Source organism: Rosa chinensis, chromosome 6, assembly GCF_002994745.2.
Source record: "Rosa chinensis cultivar Old Blush chromosome 6, RchiOBHm-V2, whole genome shotgun sequence".
Classification (NCBI taxonomy): Eukaryota; Viridiplantae; Streptophyta; class Magnoliopsida; order Rosales; family Rosaceae; genus Rosa; species Rosa chinensis.
The window spans coordinates 55,893,706-55,914,497 of NC_037093.1; the positions used below are offsets into that span (position 1 = coordinate 55,893,706).

Here is a 20,792-nt window from a genome sequence, read left to right on the forward strand (position 1 = left end):
CTTTCCTTCTTTGGCCTGTTGTCTTGTTTTCAAGCAGATAACAGATGATGTTCAACATAAACGGACACCTATAGAGTAACTACAATTTTCTTCTACCTGGCTTCCGGGCAAAATCCTCTGTAGACGACTTAAATGCGCGATGTGATATTATTAAGTAGTAGAGTGGCCTAGCTGTCATGATTCACAGAGATTGAGCCCTACATCTCTTCGATTCATTCCTCCCCATCCCCCCATCCATTATTTTGTTTTTCTTCTTCCTTCAGCCTGGTGAGGCTAAGCTCCCACGCTTGGTGTTTAAAAGGCATTGCGCTCTTATACGTCGTGTTTGCTTGACTTTGTACCGTTGCACACACTTGGTGTTTGGTTGAACTTGCCCACACTTGGTGTTTGCTTGATCTTGCGGATACTTGATTATTGCTTCGCATAACTTGGTGTTTAGTTGAACTTGCCCACATTTGGTGTTTGCTTGATTTCGCGGAATTTTGGTGTTCGCTTGATCTAGCAGACTCTTGGTGTTCGCTTCCAATAACTTGGGTATTTGCTTGAACTTGCCCACGCGGTGTTTGCTTGGTTTTGCCCACACTTGGTATTTGCTTGACCTCAGGTTTCCGAAGCCAAGAAATTGACATTTGCTACAGATTTGCCAAAAAAACTCACTACATTTTATCTAAGCGAGGCAACAATGCCTCGGCCCATGCAAGTACTCCCTGACCCATGCAAGTGAGGCTAAAGATGCCCATGATCATGCTAGTGTCCACATTAGTAGAAGCGAGGCTAAAGTGCCGTTGTATAAGTGACGAGAGAGGTTTACGCACAAGGAACATCAATACATTAGGTGCAATATAGAATTTTGTATCGTATAACATAGCCATTTTTGTGCATTCCGACATTGATTTCTTTTATAGCAGAACCTCGATAAATTAATAACTCGATTAAATAATATTTTTTGCCTGTCCTGACTTGAGAACAACGTGCTAAAGTAATAATTTGCTAAAATTATAAGATAATACATTTAAAAAAATTCATATAGACCTCATATAATACATTAATTAATAATTTCTGGATATATAGTGTTTGTGATTCAACTATGAGACCTTCATAAAGAATGACTCAATCATTGTTTGTTTCTTCTCAAAATTGATGTTGCCTTGGAGAGTTTTTCTATTGGAACCTCCAAATTTACTCACTTGACCTCTATGCTTTTTACACCTCTTATCAAATTTTCAAATACTAAATTTACTTACTAAACCTCACTAAACTTCCTCAAATAACCTCACTCATATAATTTGCAAACAAATTATTATCTTTAAAATACAAAATTTAGTCATTTCAATGATTTAATCACTCTACAAATCTTAACTAAATATACATTTCTTAATCAAACTTGAGTTTCAAAAATTAATGTCTAATCAATGAGAAAATGCCATGAACTATTATGTTTTTTTTTTTAATTTCTATTTTAGCTGTGCAAAAAACAAAAACAAAAAGAAATCATTTGTTTTTATTCTCAAAAAAAAAAAATCATTCTTTTTTTTAATGTTTATTGTTTTTTTCTGTATTTTTTGTACCACATGATTAATTATTTAATTTTTTTTGTGTGTAAATATAATGGATTGACTTAGATTTAGGTCATAAATCATAAGAGGATTTATTTTGTTTTCCCTCACCAATATGCGTTCAATATATATATCATACATTTTTATGTCACATGATCTTAATCATATTTTTAATTCTTATTAAATATATATATATGAATGCTTTAATGAGTATGTAGTGAAATTAGAAAATGAAAATAGATAAGAAAAATAATAAGGAATACAATCTAATATTATTGAATTGGAAAGTCTACATAAAATAAATATAATATATTTTTGGTATAATTATTGTCCTTAATAGTCATTTTATAGTAGGTTATATATGTCATTTAATAATTCATAATAGAGTGAGATCAGCTGAGCAGATTTGGAGGTTCCAATAGAAACTCTCTACCTTGGATCTCATCTCTGACTTTTCTTAACTTTGAATAATCTATAGGAAGATTAATTTCAGTTTACCCCCCCCCCCTGAGGTTTGGGGGTGTCATTATGTCACCCCCTCTATTCTCAATTTTGAATTTTTACCCCCCAAACTTTCCAATTTCAATCAGCCGTGTTCAATTTCTACTATAACTGTGACGATCGGACCCACGTTGAGGATTAAAATGGTCATTTCAAGACAAAAAAAAACTTTAACAAAAAAAAAATCTCTTTTTAAAAAAAAAAAAAAAAGTTGTCTTCAACCTATACACCACAAGTTATAATAGGTTTATAAAAACAAAAAGATACTCTAGGTGGTTGAAAGCTACTCGCTGGTCTATGATATTTGTGATATATCTCCGATAAAATGAAGAATTTTCGGATATATCCCCAATCAAGTGAAGAAATATCTTGGTAAAATCATTTTTTACAGATATTTACAGATAAAGTGTAAAATCGTGAAGAAATGTGTAAAATAATTTTTTACAGATATTTACAAATAAAGTGTAAAATCATTTTTTACAAATATTTACAGATAAAGTGTAAAATCATTTTTTTACAGATATTTCTTCACTTTATTGGGGATATATCCTAAAATTCTCCACTTTATTGGAAATATATCACAAATATCGAATAAACAGAAGAAAAAAAATATAAATTTTTTTTTGTCTTGAAATGACCATTTTAGCCTCAAAGTTGGTCCAATCGTCAAAGTTAACGTCTAATTTGGACGGACTAGTAGAAATTGAACACGGCTGATTGAAATTGGAAAGTTTGGGGGGTAAAAATTTAAAATTGAAAATAGAGGGGGTGACAATGACACCCCCAAATCTCAGGAGGTAAACTGAAATTAATCATAATCTATACATAATACATTGAACAAAATACAATAACATTAAAAAAAAAATTACTTTGAAAAGTTATTAATTAATCGATTATTTAATATTCGCTAAATTAATAGGATTTCCTTTGTTCAAAGACTATTAATCTCAGTATTAATCTCAGTACTTTCGCATAATTTTTTGGTTCCGTTGCCTTTCTTCTGAAGTTCCAGAGATTCGCGCAATAACATTACCATGGAGATGTTTTTTGTTCTGCTCCCTAGTTGACATACTTGTAATTCTTCCACTACCACATGCGAGGAAAGCTTACTCGTTTCATCATTTAGCATTTTGTGTTTCATAGTTGGACTAGACTACAGCTGTGGACTTGCAGAGTTGCTTCAATATCTCCGCAGGTTTTAATTTTTACTGTTGTTCCAAAATTAAATAGTCGAGGTTTCTCGATGGAGCAGTCATTGAAATTTGAAAGTTATCGTTATCTCTCAATATGTGCCAAGGGTTAATCTGCTCCTTGTTGAGGAAAGTAGCAAGTACTTCTCACATCCTCGCTGAAACTGCATGGGCTAACCTCTTCCTCCTTTTGCTTTCCAGTCATGTGTAAGTTAATTTAACAACAGTTTGTAATCAATCTGCATCATCTGCACTGCCGCTTTTAAACTTGGTAGAGGCCCCTAAACAAGTACGTATGTGTGTGAAATCTTTTTTTTTTTTGAAAAGAGGATCAAAGGGTTTCACTCATGCCCCCATGGTGACTCGAACTCATGACTTCGTACATATATAGGTAGTGGGTGCTCTAACCACTGAGCAAACACCACTTCGTACATAGGTAGTTGCTGCTATATATTGTTTCAATTTCAGGACTGGTCCTACTTTCATCTCATATTGGAAATGTGTAGGTTAGTCTAATCATCTGAGCATCAATTCTGCATCATATTTCCAAACTGTACTTGTGTGATCAACATATTATTAGACTGTAGATGAACAGCCAGTCTTTTGTTGCGAATTAAACAGACATATTTACAGTTCAAAACTTCAAAATTGTCCGAAATGAGTATCTCATTCTTGAATACCAACAGGACATGCATAACAAATTAAAAACCTCTTTTCTAGTCCAAACTGAGACGATGGTTATCTACTTTTAAGAAAATCATAGAGAAGCATGTTTTCTACTCCAAACATCAAATGGTGGTGCCTTTGGATTCAGCACTATCAGCCTACAACTGTGTTGCAACTTCAGCTAGGGCAAATATAGCAAGATCACATATCCTCACAATAAGTTTAAATTTTCTCTATTACTAGAATACTAATGGACAAAAGTAAATGAGTGAATCACTAAACTACAGATTTCAGACGGACAATCTAGACCAACGGTCACAGCAGACAATGAGTGGATCCGAATTCTGGTTGAACTTTCCAGACTGCACATATTAATGTTCAAATGGGACAAAGAAAACATGTGCTTTTCATTATTGTGTTGGCGATAATCTCCTTATCCACAACTCAATCGGTGTGTCTAACATGATTTACTTATGGTTGTTGGAAGTTTCATGTTGCAGAATCTTATCCCAGCTGGTTCAGAATCCACAGCTATCAGCCGAACATGGTTCCTCTCTTTACTAATGCAGAAGAGACATACAGTACCTAGCAGTATGCCAACATAGAGATGCAGCAACAATAAACCGAAGGCTTTTCATCCAGCTTTTCACATCTTTGAGAGAGAGGGAGAGACCATAAAACCAATGAGCATACAGCATAGTTAGTAAAATACAGGATGCGTATAGTATGTGAGAAATACGTACGTGTATTATTCAAAAATTTCATCAAATGGTTTGTTTAAAAAATTCAGCAAAATATTTTTAATTTTAAATATTAAATTTATTCTTTTTTTTCAACAAAATGTGTAAAATATGAAGAAAAAAAAAATGTAAAAGTCGTGTGTAGTACATGTATAATATTTTAGGCTTCAAAAGTATAGAAAATTTAACGAGTCCATTTCAAAAATATGAAGTACGGAAGTTTTTTTTAAAAAAAAAAAAAAACGCAAGTACGTGTTTTATTCAGGTATAATATAGTAATCTAAGGACATTATTGGAGGCAGCAATGGTGAACAGAGAACCCAATCAATTCAATTGCTACCAATCAATAATCTAACAGGACATGACAAATTAGAAACCTTTTTTTCTAAGTCCAGACTGGGAACATGATTAGAATTTAGAAGTAATCATCTTTTCTAGTAATGAACAATGTGATGCAAGGCAGAGACGATAATTGAGAAACGTCTTTATAGTGAATACTGAGAAGGCTGATTCAACACTAGCAATCCTAGAACTGTGTTACCAACTAATCTCATTCACACCAACTACAGGGAAAGCGGATATACTTACGAGGCATCCTTCAATTTCTTCAACTACAGACTCAGGATTCAACAGCCTAGAACTGTGTCACCAAGATCAAACATCCTGAACATCCACTTTCCCTTGGTACACATTCATCAACTGAGGTACTTGGTTGAGATATCTGCTCACAAACACAGTCAAGAAGTACTTCTCTGGAGTAGCAATAAGAGTATTCATACTCAAACTCGTCCTCTTTCATCAATCCTTTCAAGATCAAAACTCTTACAACCGAGCACCTTGGGATGATTCTCTTCTCCAAGCTGTAACACAAAACATTGGGATATTTTGCAATCTACTGGGAATGCACCCCATCTTGTTCACTAAGAAATCCATTGTTCCCATTATTTTCTTCTCCAACATAACCCACAAATGGACACAACGCCTCTTGACATCGTTTCCGTGTCGTCTGTTTTCCAGATAATGCATGCATGGCCTCCACAAAGCTCATTTTCTGAGGGTCAAATCCCATTTATTTGACCTCACCCACAAGTTGACTGAAAAATTCAGGCTTTCTCATCACAATACCAGTATAATATGTTACCAAATGGGCAATACAAGACTGGGGCAGGCTCAATTCCCTCACAAGCTCAATATTGTGTATCACTTTCTTGGATAGGTTTTCCTGGAAAATCCATGACTTGTGCTTCAAGATATTCAGAACCTTGACACCAAAGAGCACCACGCTCTTTGACGAAGTTATAATTGGGTATGATCATGTTTTTCAAGCTTCGCGCCAGGAGCGATGGGTCGTAGCTCACAGTGTTTGCAAGGTCGAGCCTCAAAATTCCTATGGAGCAGAAAAACTCAAGCTTTGCAAAGGGTTTGCTCCACATTCGCCAAAAGAATTGGGGGGTATTTCCGCACAAGAGTTGGGATCTGGGTAAGAGCCCACATGAGCTAATGAGGTAAGAGACTGTAGAATCATCTTGGCCGGCTGAGATTCTGGAGCTGCTGAGATGAGTTTGTACAAAACGATTGATATTGAAGACCAAAATGTGAATCAAATCCTTGGACTGATCTGCAAAACAAGCGGGAGAATATTGGGGATATGCCATTCTGAGGCTCTTGCTGAAAATGTAGTGGAATTCCATACATTAGACTGCTCGTTTGGCTAGTTTTTTGTGTTTTATACCCCAGCGGCAAAGAATTCCTTTGAAGCATATAGCTTATGTTCTTTGGTTTTCTAATTGCATATATGAACTGCGTGATCTCACATATTATCAAACACAAATTATTCTAGCGTTCACTCCAGCTCTGTAATGATACTTCACTACTTTGCATTCCATATTTACACTCTTAACAAGCACTTTCATAATGATCATATAAAAGGCATCTAAGTAGCAATTACAGAAAAGAATGCTGCAGTCCAAGAAAGTAATTTCATGCATATATCTAAAAGATACAAGACACAGAAGAATGCTCTTCCCATCATGTTTGACAGTTTGAGTTACACAAGACCAAGAGTTCTTCTTCAGATGCTCACCAAGTACCAACAGTAAGTACTTCCCGGCGTTATTTCTGAGCTTCCCTTCTCCTTTCTATCAAGTTCTTATCAGGAGGACGCGTTTGCCTTGATCTGGACCAGGAATCCTCCTCCCGAGTCACTGAGTTTGTTCATCAATTTCCGAGTCAAGAACAGTGGTGAAAGAATGTCTCCACTACCATCAGTACAAGTTATCAATAGCTACAAGAAAGTTGACCTTTACTAGAACACTAAAGAAATTGAGTGAATCACTAAACTACAGAATACAGAATGACAATTTTGACCAACAGTCACAGCAAACAATGAGTGGATCCGAATTCTGCTTGAACTTTTCGGACTGCACATATTAGTGTTCAAATGGGACAAAGAAAACAGGTGCTTTTCATTACCGGATCAGCGATCAGCAATTATCTCCTGATCCCCAACTCAATCGCCGTGCCTAACATGATTTACATACGGTTGTTAGAAATTTCACGTAGCAGAATCTTATCCCAGCTGGTTCAGAATCCACAGCTATCAGCTTAACATGGATCCTCTCTTTACTAACAGAGAACAGACATACCTTGCAGCGTGCCCATAGTTTGGCATAGAGATGCAGCAACTATAAACTGAAGACCTTTCACCGAGCTTTTCACATCTTGGAGAGAACATAAAACCAATGAATAATCTAGGGACACTATTGAGAAACCTCTTTATAGCCAATACTGAGAAGGCTCCTTCTATTTAGCAAGCCCCTTCCTGATTCAACACCATACAGCCTAAAACTGTGTTACAAACTAATCTCACCAACTACAGGATAAGCGAATATTTCGCTTTTCCTTGGTACACATTCGACAATTGGGGTACCCTGTCGAGATATCTGGTCACAAACATATTCAAGAAGTACTTCTCTGAAGTAGTAATAATAGTAGCCAAACTCAGCTTGTCCTCTTTCATCAATCCTTTCAACAACAAAACTCTAACAACTGAACACCTTGGGATGATTCTCTTCTCCAAGCTGTACAAAAAAACATATGGAAACTTTGCAAGTTTCCCTAATTTCCATCCCATCTTGTTCACTAAGAAATCCATTGTTTCCATTATTTTCTTCTCCGACTTGATCATACACAGTGGACACAACCTAAAGGCAGAGAGAATATCATTATCCGACCAACCCCACCTCCTATATGCCTCTTCATTTCGCCTCCATGTTGTCTTCTTCCCATATAATGCGTGCATGGCATGCACAAAGCTCGACTTTTGAGGGTCAAATCCCAATTGTTCGACTTCACCCACAAGTTCACTGAACGATTCAGGCTTTCTCATCACAATCTCAGCATGATACGTTACCAACAGAGTGATAGAGGACTGGGGCAAGCCCAATTCTCTGAGAAGCCCAATATTGGGTATCACATTCTTGGATAGAATTGCCCCGAAAATCCATGAGTGGCGCTTCCAAATATTGACGACCTTGAAATCAGAGAGCACGACGCTTCTGAGGAAGGTATAACATGGTATAACGCAGTTTTTCAAGCTTCGCGTAAAAAGAATTGGGTTGTAGCTCAGTGTTCTTGCAAGGTCGAGCCTTGACATTCCTATGGAGCACAAAAACTCAAGCTTTGGCAAAAGGGTTTTCTTCCCATCGGCTAAGACAAGTCGTGGGTATCTACGAACAACAGTTGAGATCTGGGAGTATGAGAATTCATACTCTCTCAAAAGGGCTAGCACAGAGTCTGGTTGAAGACTTACCTTGTGAGATGGGGTTGGTCGGATAATGATATTCTTTCTGCCTTGGATCGCTTAAGAAGAGTTTCTGATATAATCCACCGTTAAGAAGAGAAAAGTGGAGGTTGGGAGTTCGAGCACGGTTGGCATTCCGCCACAGGCTGAGAACACACACTTCTTCATGCCCTAAGAACAAATACCTCTTTAATGAGCGGCATGGGCAACTCGTGGTATCATGCCCTAGAAATTGCCCGATGTAGGGAACACGCAGAGCCTTTGCCTAGTAATGGCCACTTCTAGGCATAGTCCCACCACCGAGGTTGTCTAACTCGAGACCCTCCCAAATTTCCACCTTAATGCCCCCCACAATAGGTCAAACTAATTTTTAAAACCTGACCATATCAAGTATATGACACACACATATTTCTCGGATGTGGGATCTTATTTTTAAGAGGGGGAAATCAAACTTCCTCTTGAAGTATGTATTACCAAAAATATTAATTTGTCAATATCCAGCCTCGTTAAACTGGTTCAAAATTTCAACCCTGGTGTGGTGCCACGGATCTTCCTTTGATCTTCATTCTGTAATGGTCGAAAAAGATGAGGTTAAACGAAAGCAGTTTGCTTTGGAGGAAGCCTAGCTAAAGTTGTAAGAGATGACTTTTAAGAGATATTAAACATGTTTTTCTTTAGTGTTATTGAAAACGGTCATTAATATTTTGAATGCACAAGCAGCCCTATATTGCTGGCTATGGGGGTTAGTTGAAGAGCAAGCCTAGATGAAGCAGGCTGCTTCGGAGCGCACATCATATGAGCACTTTTTTCGCAGCTTCGAAGCCAATGAGCTTGCAAAAAATAGCAGAAGTGATTCGAAAAACACCTACACTCTTGTAATTGGTTGTCTCTGATGTATGGACCTTAGGTTATCCAACTTTAGGCATATCAAAAATATACAAGACACGGTACAATGCTCTTCCCGTTATGTTCGAGTCGAGTTCTTCTTCAGATTCTCACCAGCATTATTTCCGAGTTTCCCTTCTTCTCCTTTCTAACAACTTTCTTATCAAGAGGACGCTTTTGCCTTGATTCCAGACGAGGAATTCCTCCTCTCCAAGCACCGAGTTTTCTTCATCAATCTCCGTGAGTTAAGAACAGCGGTGAAACCTGTCTCCACTATCCTCGCTAGTAACTATCAATACCTAACAAGAAAGTGGAACTTATCTCTTACTAAAACGCTTGAGAAAAAGAGTGACTCGCGGAATTATAGAATTCCAACTGACAGTTAAGATCAAGAGTCACAGGTAGCCTAAATAACAGTTGGCATGTAGATGCAGCAACTATAAGTTGATTTTTGATCGAGCTTTTGTCATCTTTGAGTAATCTAGAAGCATAATGTGAGAGCTTTCCCCTATTCGGCACTGCACTATGGACATATATTGTGAACAACGTACTGTGATGACGCAGAACACGTTCAATTTGCTACCGATCAAATAACATTTGTTTAGTGGTGTAAGACAATGGCCTCTCATTTGGAAGATCATGTGTTCGATCCCCATCAAGAGTAGGAAGTGGTGGGTTAAAAAAAAAGAAAAAAAAAAAAGCAAACTTTCAAAACTCAAGTTCTCCTCTTTCATCAAGCCTTTCAAATGAAAACTTATAATAGCCAAAGGGATGATTCTCCTCTCCAAGCTAAAACACCAAATATGGGGATATTTTGCAATTCAGCTATATCATCCATCAGAAATTACAACACATCCTGGATATCTACTTTTCCACGGTACACATCCAACAATTGAGGTACTTGGCTGAGATATCTGTTCACAAACCTATCCAAGAAGTACTTCTCTGACTTTGAAATCCCAGTAGCCAAACTCAAGTTCTCCTCTTCTATCAATCCTTTCAAAAACAAAACTCGAACAACTGAAAACCTCGGGATGAATCTCTTCTGCAAGCTGTAACTCAAAACATGGGGATGTTTCGCAATTGTTTGTGACTGCCACCCCATCTTGTTCACTAAGAAATCCATTGTTCCCATTAGTTTCTTCTCTGACATAACCATACACAGTGGAGACACCCTGAAAGCAGAACGTATATGATTCTCAGACCAACCCCACCTCCTATAAACCTCTTGACATCGTTTCCATGTCGTCTCTTTCCCATATAATGCGTGTATGGCCTGCACAAAGCTCAAATTTTGAGGGTCAAATCCCATTTCTGTGACTTGATGCACAAGTTGACTGAACAATTCGGGCTTTTTCATCACTACATCAGTATAACTAGTTAGCAAGAGGGCAATGCAGGACTGGGGAATGCCCAATTCTCTCACAAGCTCAATATTGGGTATCAAATTCTTGGATAAATTTTCCCTGAAAATCCAGGACTTGTGCTTCAAAATATGGATCACTTTGACATCAGAGATCACCACGCTCTTGAAGAAGCTATAAGCTGGTACAATATCGTTTTTCAAGCTTAGACTCATGAGCCATGGGTTGTAGCTCAGTGTTCTTGCAAGGTGGAGCCTTGACATTCCTATGGAGCAGTAAAACTCGAGGTTTGGCAAAAGGGTTTGCTCCACATCGGCCAAGAGAATATGTGGGAGTCTCTGCACAACCTTTGAAATCTGGGCCTCTGAGAATTCATAGTGTTTCAAAAGCGCTAAAACGGAGTCTGGTTTCTCTAAAGATTGAAGCTTTACCGTGTGGGATACTAGAGTAGCGGATTCTGGGGACAACCCACACGAGTTAACCAGGTAGGAGACTGTAGAATCATCTTGGTCGGCTGGGATTTCGGACCTGCCGGTGAGTCTTGTACAAAACAACTGCTTTTGAGGACCAAAATGCGAAGCCATTCCCCCGACTGGGTGCCCATTTCTGTAAAACACACGACAAAATCTGAGGCTCTTGCTGAAAATTGAGTGGGGTGCCATACTCTACTGTTTTGTTTTGAGAGCTAGGAGACGGCCAATCCCGAATTTCCAAACCCTTCTATTTAATTGAAATTTTGGGCCAAAATTTGGGCTCTGCTCCTCCATTGGAGGTGGCCCATGACGACCTTCTTTCACAAGTACACATTGTCATGTTTCCTTTATATGAAGTAGTTGCCACGAACCTATCTAAGAAGACAAGAAATTCAGCATACCCATTTGCTGCCAGTTACAATGTGACAAAACTACGCAAAGTGGAAACCGATTGCTCTGCAAATAGACTTAGAACTCAGGAGAGACTCAAACATCTGCAACTTATGAAGTGGTAGAACATTCAATCCTTCTATACCAACAATATTTTAATTTTTTATCAACTACCTATACACAGCGTATAGACTCTGCCTCAGATCCGGAAAAGAAAAGGAAACAAGTATATAAACGTACTAATGCACTACTCCAGGCTGCAGCCTTCGGCACTCCGTTGACGACCCCGTCCTTCTTCACTCCTAGTTCCACCCCATTCTTCGGAACTCCCACCACGTCGTTGTTTTCCACCGGCGGCTTCGGGACCACCTTGTTTTCCAGCGCCTTCTCTACTCAGACTCAGCAGCAACAGCAAACACCGTGTTTTCATCAACTATCATGAACAACAATGATAGACGCAGAACACGTTCAATTTGCTACAGATCAAATAATGTAACAGGACATGAAAAGCAGACTTTCAAAACTCAAGGTCTCCTCTTTCATCAACCCTTTCAAAAGAAAACTTATCACAACCAAAGGGATGATTCTCCTCTCCGAGCAAAAATACCAAACATGGGGATATTTTGCAATTGTTTCTGAAAAAGATGTTTTTCATTTTCAGTTTTCAAGCACATGATCATAGTACAGCAGCCAACAGCGTCCACATACTACTATAAACTAATGATTAATAAGCCATAGAGATGCAGCAATTATAATCTTATGAAGTAATGATTCATCCAGCTTTTTACATTTGTAACAACCATAAAGTGATAAAACCACTGAGAGTGATCTAGGGAAATAATGCAGAATACATTCAATTGCTACGGATCAAATATCTTCATTGTTCATGATGGTTGATGTAACATGCATGACATGGAAAATCCGAAACTTGTTTTCCAAATCCAGACTGAGACAGTGACTATTAGAAGTGATCATTTTGCCTAGCAATCAAGAGAGTAAAAATAATTGACAAACCTAGTAGCACCTCCGGATTCAACACTATGACCCTAGAACTGTGTCACCAAGATCATACATACTGAAAATCCACTTTCCCTTGGTACACATTCAACAATTGAGGTACTTGGTTGAGATATCTGCTCACAAACTTAGTCAGGAAGTAAATACGTAGTAATAATAGTATTCATATTCAACTCTTCCTCTTTCATCAATCCTTTCAACAACAAAATTCTAACAACGGAACACCTTGGGATGATTCTCATCTCCAAGCTGTAACCCAAAACCCTGGAAGACCTTGCAATCTTCTGTGACTGCCACCCCATCTTGTTCACTAAGAAATCCATTGTTTCCATTATTTTCTTCCCTGACTTCATCATGCACAGCGGATGCGACCTGAAGGCATCAAGAATATCCTCGTCAGACCAACCCCACCTCCTATAAGCCTCTTGACAGAGTTTCCATGTCGTCTCTTTTCCAGATAATGCATGCATGGCCTGCACAAAGCTCGACCTTTGAGGGTCAAATCCCATTTCTTTGACCTCACCCACAAGTTGACTGAAGAAATCAGGCTTTTTCATCACAATATTAGCATAATATGTTAGCAACAGGGCAATACAGGACTGGGGCATGCCCAATTCTCTCACAAGCTCAATATTGGGTATCACATTCTTGAACAGATTTCCCCTGAAAATCCATGGGTTGCGCTTCCAAATATCCACGACCTTCACATCAGAGAGCACCACTTTTTTCAAGAAGGTATAAGAGGGTCTAATTTGGTATTCCAAACTCCGCATCAAAACAATTGGGTTGTTTGCCAGTGTTCTTGCAAGGTCGAGCCTTGACATTCCTATGGAGCACAAAAACTCGAGCTTTGGCAAAAGGGTTTCCTGGGCATTTGCCACCAGAACATATGGGTGTCTCCGCATAAGAGTTGAGATCTGGGTTTCCGAGAATTCATAGTGTTTCAGCAGCGCTAAAACGGAGTCTGGTTTCTTGAAAGATGGAAGCTTTACCTTGTGGGATGCTACAATGGCGGCTTCTAGGTAAAGCCCACATGAGTTAACCAGGTAAGAGACTTTAAAATCATTGGAGCTTCTTGTACAAACCACTGATTTTGAAGACGAAAATGAGAATCAGAAACTCCTTGGGAGAGAGCCAATTTCTGGAAAACAAACGAGACAACATTGGGGATGCCAAGCTGAAACTGGAGTTGGGTACCATAAATTATAGACTGATTACAGGATGAGGATCAAGGAATAGACAGATTAAAAAGGATCGATATTTTGGTTTTTCCTAATTCCCACACTTTGGATTTCCTTGATTCCGGAACGTGATAACTCAAAATTTGCACCTCTCCGGTCTTTGAATTCTTCTATTATTCCCATGTCTTTGCATTCTTCTGTGGGGAAAGTCCCTTATAATATCCGAAACTGAATGAAACGGAGTAGTCTAGTGCATCTGTCCACAAAAATGGATCCGCCGGAGTAATGTAAAGCATCAAATAGAGAGCAAAGCCAACTCTTTGGTGTTTATCACCACAAAGCCCCATCTATAGAAGCAGAAGCAGACAATATTATCATCAATGCAGCACATACAATACATCAGAACATTGGTTTTTATATTCTTACGAACCACAAAAATAGTACTACAGCAGTACATAAGCTCTTCTGAAATAATTGCGCATTAAACTCTCTGGAACGACGATGGTTATGGGTGAATTGCACAAAACTGGCCTTAATAGCGCATTGCACAAAAATAATCCACTCCTTTCAAAATCCTAGAATTTTAAAAGAGTTGCATATCATATACAGCAGAACCCCAAGTTCCTAATCCATAACATCCCCAGCTCCAGCATTCAAATCATGCAAGATACTTGAACATGTTCGGGTTTTCCTTGTCCCGCTCAAGGTAGTCACGAGTGATGAGATCTTCAATGCGCTTCTTGATTGCTTTGATATCAGGCTGCATAATTCAAATTCACACATAACAATGTCAGTTTCATGAACATGTTACACAAATATAATTTAAATGTAATAGAATTGCAATTTTCTTTTGGCCAAGCTTAACCCTGATCTATAACAAGTACATAAGTTCACTTCTTATATACAAAAAAAAAAAAAAAAAACAAGTGCAAATAGCAAATAAATGCATTCAATGACAGTGAACTGGACAAATACCTTAAACATCCGTCCCAACTGCTCAACACACTCCATCACCAACTGTTGATGACCCAGGACTTTTCTGCTCTTCATGATCCGAACAATTGCAGCATCAATAGCATATCGCCGGTCTTTGTCCACATCTTCAATTACTTTCTTCCTTTCATCCACTGGTGGAAGGGGAATCTATGATACAAAAAGTGCAAGTTTTGACTCGTCTACTCTTAACACAAAAGTGAAATGAAAACAGTATAGCAATATCAGACCAACAGTATAGCAATATCAGACCTTAATTCTTCTCAGTCTGTCTGTGAACTTAGAGTTGAACTCAAAGTTGTCATTTGGCGAGATAGTCTTTGTGGCAGGCTCCTTTAGTAAAATCTTGTACTTGGCACATGACAGGGAATGAAGCAATCTAACCAAATCATCATGGGTAAGGTTTAGCTGGGTCAATATTTCTGAATAGCTCAATCTTTCTGCAGTATTAAAGAGCAGCAGGAGAGCAGCCTGTACCGAATGAACACAACAGAATTTAGAGTCTCCTTACTATAAATCATATTGGAATAGTCAAATGGTTTCAACACCAAAAGGGAATAAAGCAATAGACAATGTGATGTTACCTGATAGGTTGATACAACCAATTCAATTGTTTTTGGCTCAAACTTGCCATTGATGTTGCAGGTTCCCAAAGAGTAAATCCATGTAAGCTTCCTGTGCTTTGTTTTTGTTTCATAGAATGCCTTAAAGACTTCTACACACCTCACCTAAAATGTGAACAAATTATACTTCAGGTGATAAGTACATTCTTCAAGCATAAAGTTGGGCATCAGAATGTAAAGCAAAATCTTACCATCTCTTCGGGAAGGTTAAGATCGAAAGATTTATAACTTGGCCAGTAACCAGTTGTAAGAACTGTGACTGTCAAATCCATACCAGGACTAACATTTTCATTGTTCTTAAGATACTCTTCAAAGTTGACCTGATTGTCCCGAGCCACTGTCAAATCCGTAACCTGAAAGTAAAATACAGTGCCAACGTAATCAATATTAACACGACAATAGCATAGAGAAAGACGCCAAGGAATAAACAGGTCAACTGACCATTCCTTCCATCTTTGAGGTGAACTGTCCACCACACTGCTGCTTCAGTTTTGTTAGAATACTTTTTTCATGGTCCTCGTTAGCACTCCGATCAAAAAGTAGCCGACGGGCAAGCTTTTTCCTGACAGGATGAATGAAAGCTATTGGCTACTAGTCAATAATAACAAATATATATATATATATATGTATATAATATGTATGAAGTGTTATAGCAGTCGGGTATAAAAAGCATTTCAATGTAAAAAGCCGGACACAGTAGTCTCTTTCTGTGGGTATATAGAAACAGGTGAGTGTATCTGTATTAAAATTCACAATCAAAAGCCGAGAACGCTGCAGTACGGAGGTCTAATGACCAAATATATCACCGACTTCTGACAACAGTTGCAACTTTTGAAACATAAAACATATATACTCCAAGCTCAAAACAGAGGTTTACCTGTAGAATTCTGCAAAAAGATCTTTATCACTGATATAAGCAAGCAGCTTAACAACCTGAGAAGAATTGAAATGATAATCTTAATGTTAATTGACAAAATAAATGAACCCAACAAGAAAACATTATCACAAAAAAGTTGAATCCTTAATAGGAAAAAACGTGAACAGAATACCTTCTCAAGTGTTTCTTCTATAGCCTCATCACTCAACTTCTCACTTCCACCCTTCTTGAGTATATTGTCGCAGAATCCAGCCAGTAACTCAGCACTTGAACTCCCAGAAACCGCTTTATTACAAAACACCTCAAATGCCTCTTTTAAAGCCTATTAAACACCCAAATAAACAAGAAAATCACACAAAGTGTAAAGATAAAATGTAAATGACCAGTATGTCATAACACTAACCTTGTGAAACAGTGAGTGATTTATAAAGCAATCATTGACATATGCCATATACTTGTCGTGCAATTCAATTATTTTCCTGACTAGGACCTGAAGTCACAGAGATAAGTCAACACCTCCAATCACAATCAATTCAGGAAGTTATAAAAACACATTAAAAATAATTTACCTGCTCCTGAGCACCAGATCCACTTGATCCCTGCAAAAGCATTGTTCATAACACTTAGCACTCATATAATGAAAAGCAAGAGAACAATTAGAAGCTATTTGAGGCGAACTTTCTGGTTCGTGCAGTACCACTCCCAAAACAGACACACATGGGGCTGAAGATCAACACCCATGCGAGGGGTTGACCAACAAATAATCAAACATAATTACTGGAAAAATAATAATAAAAAACTTTATGGTCCAAAGCCACAGGAAACAGAGGACAGAATATACAACTGTCCCAGATAGTTAATAGCCAAGATACACAAACAAAACCTACATTCATCAGCTAGGGACACAGAACTGCATCCCCATGCATTATGTTTTGGTCTCTTGGGATACAAGATTGAAAACTACGGCTGAGATACGGTCATGACACATTTGAACAAAAATACATTTGGACCAAGGAACTACATGATTGATGACTAACTTTGTACGAAGTGGACACTTCCACAATAACCATAGAATTTGTTGAAGTGATTTATCTTAGTTACAACTTCGTTAAATATTGATTCTCATGGAAACTCACATACATATGCCATTAAAGGAATCACTTAAAGACAAATTTCATGTAAATACATATCACATCAAATTTACATGCTCATTCATTAGATACCCAGAATTCTAATGTGTGACAATTGACTTTTTTTTAACTATGTTATACCAACTAGTTTTTATTACACCTCCCATACGGGTGGTGAATGTCTCATGTTACACCTTAAACTTTGTGAAACACAGTAGATGACAAGTACAGGAATCTCTTCATAGTAATGTCTTGTGATTAACAAACATATACAGAAACTGACAGTGAACACAGATATGCATGGAGAGAAGTAAGCACAACCGTATAACACCAAGACAATTTATACTCTATTTAGGGTACACAAAGATGTTGAACCTGGTTACTTGTAGCATCTTCAGCCGCTTGGACTAAAGCAGTACCTTCAGCAGTAACATGCTGTAAACCCTCAAAAGTATTAGTACCAACGTAATGAGCAGGCAGCAAATAAGGTCAGATGTAGAACATGAGCAAAAAACCAACTTACCTGTTTAAATACAGCAGCAACAGGGTCCAAGCCTTTAGTTATTTTATGGTAAAGCCTATATATCCTAGAAAGATCCTCCACCTTGAAATAAACAATTGCACATGGTATTAGAAATGCTTTAAAATTACTGAACAACAAGATCAAAAAATGCAATGGTAACAATATACCTTGTCATCTCTAAGCAAAGCACGACATCCAGAATGCTCCTTCTCAAGCAGTTGAGTTGCATAAACCACCAACAACTCAGTTTGCACTTTCTACAGGTCAAGCAATGCAACAATAAATAACATGAACTTCACAGTAGGGAGTATACTATATAAGAGAACACATCAATCGAAATGTAAGACAACACTTTCACACCAACTCTTTAACCTGCTTTCACCTTACATACATAAATCATGTAACACAACATTTCTAAAGGTACTTTATGTATTATATGTTCCTAATCATTATGCGCCATACACATCCCATGTAGAAAGATAGTTTCTTATTTATTAGTTAAGTACTTCATTGTAGATTCCTAATGCATCAGTAATAAATCATCTCTAAATGATTATTATTTTGGGACTGAAATTTCTGCCTTTGACATCTATATAATACGACCCCAATGAATGATGGTTTTAACTTTTACTCATTCTTCTGACAAACATTATTCATGAGCTTGCTTTGCGAGGAGGCGTAGTTGACTTCCATAATTCAATGTACTTCTGTAAAAGTTGTTAAATGGCAATACATACTAGCCCCAAATTATGAAGCAATTTGCATACACTCATTTATAAACAAGCTATCGAATATATATTTATGTATTAACTGACCTCCACCAGCTTCTGCTCACTGCTTGAATGTAGGTAATGAGAAACTCTGTCCCTCTCCCTTCTCAAACATTCCTCTGCCTGTACAGTTCACAAGAGGTGTTAGACAACAAACTGGTCTAAGAACCACACCTCACCAAAAAGCATCTAAACGGTAAACTTGCCTTCAACATATAATCTGGACAAGAATCCTCCAAAATCCAATTTGATGCTTTCCGAGAATAGTAGTCACCAGTATCATTTAGCATGTTTGCTTCGAAGTCCTGTTCATAAGCATCCATTTGTCCCATGCCAATTTCAACAAATATGTCTATCACATTCTTCAATAGTGCTCTGTCAATCTGCTCTCCTTCACGTTCTTTATCAATCTGGTAGAAAAGCTTCGGTCATACAACATTCATTGAATGACAAGATCTAGATATTTCTAAGTACATGAACAGGAGCAATGAACTTACGAGACCAATCACAGCAACTCTGGCATTAGCATTTACCTCCCGGTAAACCTGAGATCACAAATTTAGTACCTCAGTCATTATTGAAGCAACGCGCACGGTGACAATGTATAACAGGATATAAGATTTTTGTGTACAGTCAGCAGAATACGGTATTGTCGCTTAATAAGGGGTGATAAGAGAGACATAACTAACCAGATCACGAAAGCAGGAAAGCCCAACTTCATTTAATGCAGGAAGCGATCTACGTGCAATGAAGTAACGATCAAGATAATGAAAGAAGCGTGACAGCCACCTGACCATAATCTTATGATTTGCCCATCTTTGGACAAGTTCCCGCAGCATAAACTCATCATGCTTCTCTCTTAGAGAAGGCATCACCTAATAGATGACCAACCAAATTTTAATATATATTTTCATGTAAGTTCAGAAAATAAAAGGATGTTATTGAGAGTGTGGATTGTAAAATTGAGAGTGTGAAAATATATATTATTATAATAATAAAGGAGCCTAAGTTCTCACCGTTGAGGTAATGTATTCCTCAAATGCCTCCTTATATTTGTCATAAAGCTGTTGAGAATAATCATATGGGGGCTTTTGAGTACACATGTTATAGATAGTTCTGTAATTATAGTTAGGGAAAGTTCACCTCACAGCATGATAAAAATTACTCCCGAACAACCATAATGGGGAAAATAAAAGAAGCAAGACAGACATATACAGCGATAGTATCTACAGCAACAAATGCAAATTATGCGGTAAAGGATACGTGTAAAGCATCATGTATTCTTCGGAGTTAAACTGAGCCTCTGGCAATCCCTCTAGAATCCTCTTCAGCTTGGTGATCCCCTTCTGCATATAGTCCCATCCTTGATCCAACTCAATAATCTTGCGTTCCATTGCTGCTAATGAATATGTTTGACTTCCAACTGTTTTAGCATAAGAACAGAAAAAAAAAATCATCAGTACCCAAGGCATAAAAATCAAGAATTCCATAACCACTAATTACTGACAAAAAGTGACGACAGAAAATGGAATTTTGGCGTACAAAAATGAACCTAATGAAACCAAAACCACCTGAAGATATATAGGTTATTTCTATGTTCAAACTGACAGACGAATTGGAATCAAATAAACATGGTCAATAAAACCCTAGATATATGATACAACAACAAGCACCATCAAAATTCATTCAGCACAGAAATGCGCACAAAGATTCAACAAGAAAAAGTGAAAAGCGATAAAAACCTAAAGAAACCGATCCCTGAGAAAACAAAGTATATCATACAGCCAAGAACCCTAGGCAAAACCAGAAGCGTAGAATTCCAGGTCAAACAAACAAAAATGCAACCTCACGCAGAAACAAAAATAGGTAAAACGACGAAGAAAACCAACCCGTGAAATCCAGCTACCAAAACAAAGAGGGATGCGTATCAGAATCAGACGCAGAAGAGTTCGAAAGGAGGTGAAGTTTACCTTGGGGGATAGATTAGGAGGAAAACCTAATCGTAACAGTGCGGTAGAGAGAGAAGAGAGCTGGAGAAAATCCCCAAATACTACGAACCCTGGAAATCGCGGAGACAAAAAAAAAAAATGGAGGACGAGACTGAAAGGGAG

General features: G+C 37.8%; 4 protein-coding genes across 5 annotated transcripts; all 4 read right to left on the minus strand.

The window, feature by feature from the left end:
- Positions 1-6,550: 6,550 nt before the first annotated feature.
- On the minus strand, positions 6,551-8,469 carry LOC112171614. The gene is made up of 2 exons (XM_024308774.2): positions 7,299-8,469; positions 6,551-7,175 (listed from the first exon to the last, which is right to left on the minus strand). The coding sequence occupies exon 1, from the start codon at positions 8,306-8,308 to the stop codon at positions 7,526-7,528; it is 783 nt and encodes a 260-aa protein (XP_024164542.1). The 5' UTR covers positions 8,309-8,469; the 3' UTR covers positions 6,551-7,175; positions 7,299-7,525.
- Positions 8,470-10,184: 1,715 nt separating this feature from the next.
- Positions 10,185-11,288, minus strand: LOC112170435 (transcription termination factor MTERF15, mitochondrial). The gene has a single exon (XM_040508592.1). It carries the CDS (start codon positions 11,286-11,288, stop codon positions 10,185-10,187), a length of 1,104 nt encoding a protein of 367 aa, XP_040364526.1.
- An 898-nt stretch (positions 11,289-12,186) lies between these two features.
- Positions 12,187-13,974, minus strand: LOC112170434. The gene is made up of 2 exons (XM_040508787.1): positions 12,582-13,974; positions 12,187-12,202 (listed from the first exon to the last, which is right to left on the minus strand). The coding sequence occupies exon 1, from the start codon at positions 13,487-13,489 to the stop codon at positions 12,713-12,715; it is 777 nt and encodes a 258-aa protein (XP_040364721.1). The 5' UTR covers positions 13,490-13,974; the 3' UTR covers positions 12,187-12,202; positions 12,582-12,712.
- Positions 13,975-14,162: 188 nt separating this feature from the next.
- LOC112170433 (cullin-1) lies at positions 14,163-20,792 on the minus strand. 2 transcript variants are annotated; one of them, XM_024307727.2, is made up of 20 exons: positions 20,652-20,792; positions 19,945-20,104; positions 19,698-19,797; positions 19,371-19,556; positions 19,179-19,226; positions 18,888-19,091; positions 18,727-18,804; positions 18,079-18,168; positions 17,912-17,992; positions 17,764-17,823; positions 16,828-16,857; positions 16,662-16,748; positions 16,431-16,580; positions 16,259-16,314; positions 15,823-15,943; positions 15,573-15,734; positions 15,343-15,486; positions 15,011-15,229; positions 14,741-14,908; positions 14,163-14,525 (listed from the first exon to the last, which is right to left on the minus strand). In XM_024307727.2, exons 2-20 carry the CDS (start codon positions 20,073-20,075, stop codon positions 14,424-14,426), a joined length of 2,217 nt encoding a protein of 738 aa, XP_024163495.1. In that variant the 5' UTR covers positions 20,076-20,104; positions 20,652-20,792; the 3' UTR covers positions 14,163-14,423. The 2 variants fall into 2 exon arrangements, with proteins under 2 accessions (XP_024163495.1, XP_040364720.1); XM_040508786.1 differs by lacking the exon at positions 20,652-20,792 and adding an exon at positions 20,571-20,595.

Excerpts from the sequence above, each read along its gene's own strand:
- LOC112171614 (XM_024308774.2), bottom strand. The coding sequence starts at position 8,308 with ATGTCAAGGCTCGACCTTGCAAGAACACTGAGCTACAACCCAATTCTT.
- LOC112170435 (XM_040508592.1), bottom strand. The coding sequence starts at position 11,288 with ATGGCTTCGCATTTTGGTCCTCAAAAGCAGTTGTTTTGTACAAGACTC.
- LOC112170434 (XM_040508787.1), bottom strand. The coding sequence starts at position 13,489 with ATGCGGAGACACCCATATGTTCTGGTGGCAAATGCCCAGGAAACCCTT.
- LOC112170433 (XM_024307727.2), bottom strand. The coding sequence starts at position 20,075 with ATGGAACGCAAGATTATTGAGTTGGATCAAGGATGGGACTATATGCAG. Across the intron at positions 19,092-19,178 it reads GAGTTGCTGTGATTGGTCTC|ATTGATAAAGAACGTGAAGG; the intron begins GTAAGTTCATTG and ends CTTTTCTACCAG. Across the intron at positions 15,735-15,822 it reads CCTCAAAGATGGAAGGAATG|GTTACGGATTTGACAGTGGC; the intron begins GTCAGTTGACCT and ends TTTTACTTTCAG.